Raw genomic sequence first — 9,366 nt, forward strand, 5'->3', positions numbered from 1 at the left:
CAAACTTTGTCCTAAAATCTTTGGGTATGGTGAGGGATACATCAATATCAAATGTAAGTCCTGGAAGTCCGCAACAGATTACTTTTATGGTAGTTCATGGTGAGGGAAATACAAAGACTTCTTTTAAAGTTGTTGGTAATGCGGAAAGATCTTCCTTTGACTATCAAGTAGTCATGTTAATGTATATTGCTGATGATGTGCAGCATGCACCCCTGCCAAAGATATTTGAGGAATTTGGGGGCTCTATTACCTCTCATGGAAGTTCTTGCACCCATGTTATCACAGGAATAGTAAAAAGAACTATAACTTTCTGCACTGCCTTGTGTTCTGGTGCTTGGATAGTCTCACTTGACTGGTGGAAAATAAGCTTCCGGGAGGGGAGATCGGTTGGTGAGTCATTGTTTGTCCTACAACATGAAGATTTTGAGCCTAAGTACAAGTCTGGGGCAGAGAATGCAGTTTTTAGAGCAGAAGCAAGTCGACATGCTTTGCTTAAGGGATACAATGTCTGCATAGACCACCATGTTCAGCCTTCAGTTGACACCTTAATGGCCAATGTGGAATCTACTGGTGGAAATGTTCTTTGTGGACTTGAAGACGTGAAAGAACCTACACGGACAATTTTCGTAGTGTGTGACTTGCTATATGGTTTTTTTGTGGCGGGGTTGAACAGTAGGATGAAGGGTCCACTAGTGGCTGCTATTACAGCACTGCATGTGTCTGCTATTTGAAGTGCCTCAGTGGAGCCTGCAGAAATGAGGTGCTTCTCTACCAACTATTTGCAGAATTTCAGTGGACTCAAGACTATTGACTACTTCGCTTATGCAGATCGAGCAAATGTTTATTGGGCAGGATACTTCAAAAGTAGACCAGCTATTAAGGGTTATGTGAGAATGATGTGTAGCTACTACTTGGCTGCCAGTCAATTCTTAAAGGGAGAGATGGTTCAGGGCCTTTAGGCCCTAGAACAGCATCTCTGGCTGATGCTCTAGCACTTGCTCAACATCATGATGGAGTCAGTGGAACTAAAAAGCAGCATGTGGCCATTGGTTATGCAATTAGACTCTACATGGGCTATTCAGAGGCTGCAGAGTTGGTTGAGTCTTCACTCGCTTGCTTGCCAGAGTGGAACAGGAGCTCTGGATGCAGAAACCCATCAACTAAATCGGCACAGTGGCCTCTTTTAAACATTAGCTATTGTCCTACATCGGAGGCACAAATTGCCAATGGGAATGATCTGGTTGTTGTTGTCTACAATTCTCTTATATGGAAGAGAGCGGATATTGTTAGAATACCGGTCACCAGTGCATCAATCATTGTGAGCGATGTTGAGGGAAAAGAAATTGAGTCACAGCTACTACCAATTGCTAATGTAGCATTGGGCATGTGGAACTTTTATGTCCAAGCACAATTGGGTGTGTTGCCGATTGATATTCCCATGGATTGGCTTACTTTTGCAGCAAGTGTACCTCCTCTAGGTTTGCGAACCTATGTTGTTTCAAGTTCCGAAAGTACAGGCCCAAAATCGATTCTATCAGAGGTTGAAACGTCTATAGGACGTAACGGTGATTCTATACGTGTTGGGAAAGGACATCTAGTACTTACTTATGCTGCTGTTGATAGGAAACTAATCCAGTATCATCATACCACAAGCTCGGTGAAGGCATCTCTCCAACAGTCTTGTAAATATTATATAGGAGATGATGGCAATGGTGCGGATTTGCAGGCTTCTGGTGCCTATATATTCTGCCCAAATGGTTCTGTTGCTATAAAACCGGAACCAAAGGCAGGTTTCACTGTTTTCCAGGGCCCAGTTTTGGATGATGTGAGTCAAAGAATTAAATCATGGATATCACAGATCACACGAGTGTACCAGGGGAATGACCATACTGAATTTGAGTTCCCTGTTAGGCATCTACCAGTGGCTGATTTCATTGGCAAAGAAGTTGCTACTCAATTTATGACAACAATGATGACCAATAAAGTATTTTTCACATATTCTAGTGGACGCGAATTTATTAATAGGATTCGAGATTATATGCCAGCTTGGGGCTAGCAAGTATCCCTCGATCTGCCTTTTCGCACTACTTCTGAGCTTGAGGGGGAGTGTAACGTTATGCACACAATAAAATTATCATTTTAGTTGTTTTTCTTCCATTTATTTTATTTTATTTCAGTTTTAGGCCACAGGGGTATTTTTGGAATATTTTATTTATAGGGGTCTTTTTGTAATATTTTATCCCAAACCCTAACGGGGACCCTATTTAAGGGGTAAGAGTAATGAGAAATATAGCATTGAGAGTTAGGTTAAATCTAGTGTAAACAGGCTTGAGGTCACCTTCTTGATCTCGAGGTTAGGGTTTTCCTAAAAAACCCACGTATTCTCTCATCCTCCATTGATCTTCGTCTTCCCCATGTCTTCCTACTATCCCTACAGTAATGCATGGAAGACCCATCACCCGTGGCAGATCCCAGATCCTCTCAAAGAATCCTTGTGTCAAATCCGGGACCATAACAATTCTCTTGACAAATATTGAATGATCACGGAGCATCTATGGAACCCAAACCACAACATTACTTGCCTAAATTTCTCAAACCAAGCCCAAGGAGACTTTTTTAAGCCATATAATGATTTCGTCTATCTGCATACCATCTCCCCCTCAACCAAAAATCCAGATGTTTGATGCAAATAGATCTCCTTCTTATTATCACCATTTAAAAAGACATTTTTCACATCGAGTTATATACCTGCCAAGAAGAATTTTCAGCAAGTGATAATAGGACTTGTACAAAATTTAACTTGGCCATGGAGAATTTTTTTTTCTCATAATCCACTCCATAGCACTTAGTGTAGCCTTTGGTGATGAGGTGGGCTTTAAGATGAGCCACGAAACTATCGGGATTGTGCTTGATGGTAAGAACCCATTTACATCCATAGGTTTCTTCTCAGAAGGTAGTTGAACCAAGGTCCATGTCTGATTCTCATATAAAGCATTTATTTCATCTTCCATTGCTGTCTTCCATCCTGGATGTCTTAGGGCCTTCTGATAGAAATGTGGGATAGATAGACAAGAGATAGATGCAAGAAATTGACAACAAGAAGAATATAATTGATGGTGAGAAACAAAATTTGATATAGGATGAGAAGTGGAGGGCCTAGTGCAATTTTTACGCTTCTTTTGTAGAGTTATGGGCCTAGTTTAAATCCCCTGAAGTAGCAGTCGATACCACACCTGTGTATTTTATTGATCCCTCCAAGGTAAGCCATCTTCACCTATCATTAAGTATCCCCTCTCCTCTCTCAAATTCGTCCTTAGAATGGTTTACTCTCCCTATCTCTCTCTCTCTCTCTCTCTCTCTCTCTCTCTCTCTCTCTCTCCCTCTCTCTCTCTCTATCTCTCTCTATCTCTCTAGCCAAGTTCTATCTCCTTTCTCTCTTTTGCTTTCTCTCTTATCCTTTCTTCTCTTCCTTTTCTTCCTCTCCTCTTTCACTACCTTGGTCAAGGACCTTGTCATGGTATCCTAAATTCAACATGGTATCAAAGCAATGGATTTAGGATCCCCATGTCAAGATGAAAATTTGAAAGGCTCCATTGATCAAGCTTCACGTAGAGTTTTCTTATTGATGAGGCAATGTTCTCTTAAAGCTACGCCAAGATAACTTTTTTTTTTATGAGATTATTGCTGATAGTTTTCTTATATCTATAAGATGGTTTATGTAAGACTTTCTCATCTAATCTGAATGAGAATATGGTGATTATATTCTTTTTTTTTAAAGTGGCTTGCCCATGGTGATTATGTACAATTCTTTTTCCCCATGCAAGAGCGATTGTGTCATTGCTCTCTTGTATATCATTGCTGAATTTTTTTTATGAATCAATGTTCACTATATCTATTATTGGCATCCAAGTTTATTATGAGTTAAGCTTTCTATTCTATCATTTTTTGAGTTATTATATCGGTTAGTTGCTGCTCCTCTTGACTCTTCCCAAAGAGCTCTGCAAAAGATTTTTTGAGAGGGTGCCGAGAAGGATTTTTTATAAGGTTGATAGTCTTTGCAAATGTTTTTTTGGTATTTTATTGGTTGTATTATCCTCTCTGGTATCATACATATAATATTTGAGGTAAAAAGAGAAAAAAAGGGGGCAAAGAAGGCATGATTCTATCATCCAAAGCTGGCACATAATTAGAGAAGGGAAGTTTCCTTCTTAAAGCCATCCTAAAATTGTTTGTTTTAAGAAAATAGTTTGTCATTATTTTGGTTCATTTGGAGCTTTACTTTATTAAAATAATCAGTGTTATTGTTTTTCCTAATCAGTTTAAGGAAATAAGAAGAAGAGATTGTGCTATTTTTCAGTTTCTACGTGATGCATTTGATAAAGAAGGCTAGTTTCCCTCTTTGAAAGATTTGATTTGATTTCAGATCTTGATTCTGATTTGATTCAAGTTTAATTCCAGATCTGATTTGATTTGAGATAATCTCCTAATTGAGGAAGATTTTAATCCTCTCTAATTGGCATGAACAGCACGTGATTAGTATCCCATTACAGTTTTAGTGCTTGTTTAAAACAGGAAAGTAACTTACCTATTCTCTCTTGGTTGAAGGCCCTTCTCCAATCTAATTTTGAGTTCATGTGTGATAAGAGTGTGAGATTTATCTTCTATGATGCAGCATGGACTTCTCTTGGATAGAAGATTTATGATGCATACTATTTAAGTTCAAGTTGCTCCACTCTTCTCAAATCGATTCATATATTTGCATTGTTTTTCTTCTCAACCTTACTTGTTGGATTTCAATATTGCACATAAGAAGTAGTTTACTTGTTGATTATAATGGTTGAAGACAATATGAGAAGCAAGAGTGATTTCCTTAAAATTACCACCATGCCCTTGAGAGGGTTACCTAATTATCTGAGCTGGTCCCAATCAATTAAGAGGTTTCTCATTACTTGAGACCTCTTAGGTCACTTAACCAAACCAACTCCACCTATTGATGAAGAAGAGTTTCTCTATGAAATGGCTCAAGAATGACACCTTAGTAATTAGTTGGCTTATTAATAGCATGGAGGAGCATGTGGCCAACAATGTTGTTCACCTTGAAACTGTAAAACAAATTTGGGACACTTGTGTTAAGTTGTGCTCTAGTATGGAAAAATTACAGAAGTTGTATGATGTGTTCCAAACCAAGTTCATTACAAAGCAAGGGGACAATCTACATGAATATTTGGCTTGATTTAGGGAATGATTCAAGAGTGGAAGATTGCTCATCCCTACTCATGTTCAATACAAAGCAAGGGGACAATCTACATGAATATTTGGCTTGATTTAGAGGAATGATTCAAGAGTGGAAGATTGCTCATCCCTACTCCATTGTTATTTTCGTTCAAGAAAAGCAGTGTAAAACTTAGCAGTTGTTATTTGTCTGTAAAACAATAAACCATATCTTGAACTCAACTTCTCAGATCCTCTGCACATCCATCATTTGATGACATTAGTGAACATTAATTTGTATACTAGATCCTTCCTCCACCTCTCATACTGAAGTATCATCTATTATGTACTCAAGAAATAGGGCCACATCTTATACCACCCAAAGGCATGGCAAAAATTATAGATTAGGTCGAGCAAGAGGTGGTAGAATTGGCTATGGTTCTTCACAATCAAAAAACTGGGTATGCACTTACTGCAATGTATTGAACCATCTAGTAGATACCTGTTGAAAGCTTCATGGCAAACAAAATTGGGTCACTGCCAATTAAGTCTCGGTTCAAAATGAGAAAAATGCAGATGGATCTGAATCACAAAGAGGCAAGAAGACTATCATCAACAATGATTATAAACTCTTGCAGAGGATAAAAACTCTGATGACATCCCCTCCATCTTCTCCTACATCTTCAACTATTGCTGCTACAACCACTACCTCAAGCATGATTTCTGCGACTTCCTCCTCTTCATCATGGATCATTGACTCAAGGGCCTTCGAGCATGTTATAGGTAATAATACCTAAAAGTATATTATATTCCATATCTCCATGTCTACCAGACAAGTTTGTACCATAGCCGATGGATCCAACACCCAAGTTCTTCGGAAAGGATCCTCTGTTACACCCTCACTTCCGCTTTTTGATGTCTTAATTTTCCAAAATTTCCCTTAAATTTGTTATTTGTTATGCAATTAAAAAAATAGTTTAATTGCTCCATCACCTTCTTACCTTCTTCTTGTGGTTTTAAGGATCTAACAAGGAAGTAGGTGATTGGTGGAGGTCGTGAAATAGGAGGCCTTTATTACTTAAACTTGCCTCCAGTCACTAGAATTTCCACTTCTCAACCAAAGGAATGATTATGGCACAACCAGTTTGGCCATCCATCAACAACATCGCTTCAGTACTTATTTCCATCTTTGAAAACTTTATCAAATTTAAATTGTGAAGTTTATCAATTGAGCAAACACCAGAGGACAACATTTTCTCCTCGAATTGAACTTAAAGGTGTTGCTCCCTTTTCATTAATTCATTCAGATGTATGGGGACCCTTAAGTGTTAAAACATATCTAAGGTTAAGTACTTATCTCATATGGTGATGACTTCACTCGAGTAACATGGCCTTTTCTATTCAAAGAACGGTATGAAATTTTTCCATATTCAAATCTTTTTATACCATGGTGTCTACTCAGTTTGGAAAAAAAATACAAGTGTTTTGGTTAGATAATGCCCAAGAGTACCTATCTTGTCAATTTCAATCCTTTTGTTAGGATAATGACATTATCCATCAAACATCTTGTGCCGACACCCCTCAACAAAATGGTGTAGCTGAACGAAAAATGGACATTTCCTCAAGGTAGCCTGAGGCCTACTCTACTCTATGAAGGGTCCCTAATTTTAATGGCCTCATGACATTCTTAAAGTATGCTTCCTTATTAAAAGGCTACCATCTTCAATACTTAGCCATAAATCCCCATACTCATTATTATTTCCAGTTGAAGACCCCTTCTCCCTTCCTTTGAAGGTCTTTGGTTGCACATGCTTTGTTCATGTCACATCCCCTCTGAAGAGTAAGCTTGAGCTTAAGTCTCTTAAGTTTATTTTTTTGGGTTACTCTTGTACCCAAAAAGGTTATGTTTGTTATAATCTTTCTCTTCTAAGAGTATATTGTTTCTAGGGATGTCACCTTTTTTAGGACATATCTATGTATTCTTCAAAAGATGCTCCTCCGAGTCTTTCATCCATTCAAACTGCTTTGAAATTTGTTGTCCCACTTGATGCGGATCTACTACAGCCCCTGAAGCCTCAACCGACACCACACCTGTAGAGTTTACGAATCACTCCAAAGTAACCCCATCTTACCCTATTGTATTTTCTCCACACTTTGATACTCGGCCCATAGCTCTATAGAAGGAGCATCTGACTTTCTCTAGGCCCTCCACTTCTCATCCTATATCCAGTTTTATTTCTCACCATCGATTATCTTCTTCATGATCTTAGTTTCTTGCATCTATTTCTTCCATCTCTATTCCACACTCATATCAAGAGGCTCCAAAACATCTAGGATGGAAGACAACCATGGAAGAAGAAATGCATGCCTTATATGAGAATCAAACTTGGGACCTACTCTCTTTTCCTCTAGGCAAGAAACCCGTGGGCTATAAATGGGTTTTCGCCATTAGGCACAATCCAAATGGTTCTGTTGCTCACCTCAAAGCCTGACTCATTGCCAACGGGTACACTTATTGTTATGGAGTAGATTATGAGGAAACATTCTATCCAATGGCTAAATTAAACTCAATACACATCTTTTATCTCTACCCACTAATTCCTCTTGGTCGGTATATCAATTGGATGTAAAAAATGCCTTCTTGAATAGTGACATTAAAGAAGAGATATATATGTTTCAACCATCTGGTTTTGTGGTCGAGGGGGAGTCAGTATGGAAATTGAGGAAGTCTTTATATGGGATTAAAATGTCTCTTTAGGGTTGGTTTGACAAATTTAGGAAAGAAATGTTGTAGTTTGGATTCAATAGGTGCTCAATAGATCATTGTCTTTTTGTCAAAGATACCTTAAAGGGAAAATTATTACTAGTAGTTTATGATATTGTCTTAACTGGCAGTGATGCAGATGACATAAAAGAAGTCAAAGAAAATATATGAAAATAATTTAAAAAGAAGGATCTTGGACTTCTAAAATATTTTTTTGGGTATTGAGGTATTTTAGTCAAAGCATGTGATTGTATTATCTCAAAGAAAGTATGTTTTAGATCTACAATAGGACACATGGATGATGGAGTGTCGACCAACAAACACCCCTATGGATGCCAACACAAAGCTATGTGCAAGCTCTGGAGAAGATGTTGATATTGGTAATATCAGAGGATTGTGGGAAAACACATTTACCTCATAGTGACCAAACCAAATTTATCATATGGTGTGGTGAGTCAATATAAGCATAAACCAAAACTTACCCATTGGCAAGCCTTGGAGAGAACATTGAGATATTTAACAGGAGCTCCAGGGAAGGGGTTTATCTATAAGAATCATGGCGACTTCAACATAGAAGGTTTTTCAAATGCAGATTGGGTTGGATCACCTGATAACAGGAAGCCCACTTCAGGGTATTGCACCTTAGTTGAAGGTAACCTAGTTACATGGAGAAAAAAAAAGAAGAATGTTGTTGTGAGGTCTAGTGAAGAAGCATAATACAGAGCTATATCCTGTTATGGACTCTATAGCACCACGAGTTACCAACAGGCGTAGGAATTAATGAATGTGTTTTTCAATTTCCATGTAATTGTTTCTTGGTTTGGTTTTGTCTTAGGTTTGGGTTGGTTTAGCATTTATTGGTTTGAACCATTGACCCATGAGGTCTTTAGGGTTTTGGACGTCCTCCACCCTATTTAAGGAGACGGCTAGGGTAATGAAGATTATGAATTGATTTCACTGTAGTTAACGTAATTTAGATAAACAGGTCAAGAGCTCCTTCAAGCTCTCTTCCGTTTTTCCCCCAATTCTCCTTTCCGAAAATCAATTCCCTTCAACCCCTCATTCCATCTCAACGTCAAGCAAGGTAATGGAAGGAAAAGAAGAGAGGAGGGTGACAAGATCCATGGCTCGTGAGAACCTAACAACGTGGTATCAGACAGGTCCACCCTCGGTGATTCCTCTTCGCCAGAGGACATACGTCAAGTCCTTTCAGAACTTCAACAACGATCCACTCTTCAAGGTACTAAAATTTCTCACATCAATACTACCTTACAAACTCTGGAATCATCTCTACAATCCATCCTCCGACAACTTGCTGCACTTCAAGCACCAACGCCACCACCAGCAACCAATTTTCAACCACAACCAGTTCCCCACCAACAATTCACGCC

The 9,366-nt window shown here is 38.6% G+C and overlaps 1 protein-coding gene across 1 annotated transcript; it reads left to right on the plus strand.

The window, feature by feature from the left end:
* Positions 1–755: 755 nt before the first annotated feature.
* LOC137963233 (alpha-mannosidase At3g26720-like) lies at positions 756–2,056 on the plus strand. The gene is made up of 2 exons (XM_068810400.1): positions 756–839; positions 923–2,056. Exons 1-2 carry the CDS (start codon positions 756–758, stop codon positions 2,054–2,056), a joined length of 1,218 nt encoding a protein of 405 aa, XP_068666501.1.
* Positions 2,057–9,366: the final 7,310 nt, after the last annotated feature.

Source organism: Aristolochia californica, unplaced genomic scaffold, assembly GCF_029961685.1.
Source record: "Aristolochia californica isolate CCGP_79_NKW_82.1479 unplaced genomic scaffold, dmAriCali1.0.hap1 SCAF_4, whole genome shotgun sequence".
NCBI lineage: Eukaryota > Viridiplantae > Streptophyta > Magnoliopsida > Piperales > Aristolochiaceae > Aristolochia > Aristolochia californica.

What these genes read in the sequence shown, in the direction of transcription:
- LOC137963233 (XM_068810400.1), top strand. Translation starts at nt 756, where the DNA reads ATGAGGTGCTTCTCTACCAACTATTTGCAGAATTTCAGTGGACTCAAG. An exon ending in CTTATGCAGATCGAGCAAAT is followed by an intron (nt 840 to 922) that starts GTTTATTGGGCA and finishes CTTGGCTGCCAG; the next exon opens with TCAATTCTTAAAGGGAGAGA.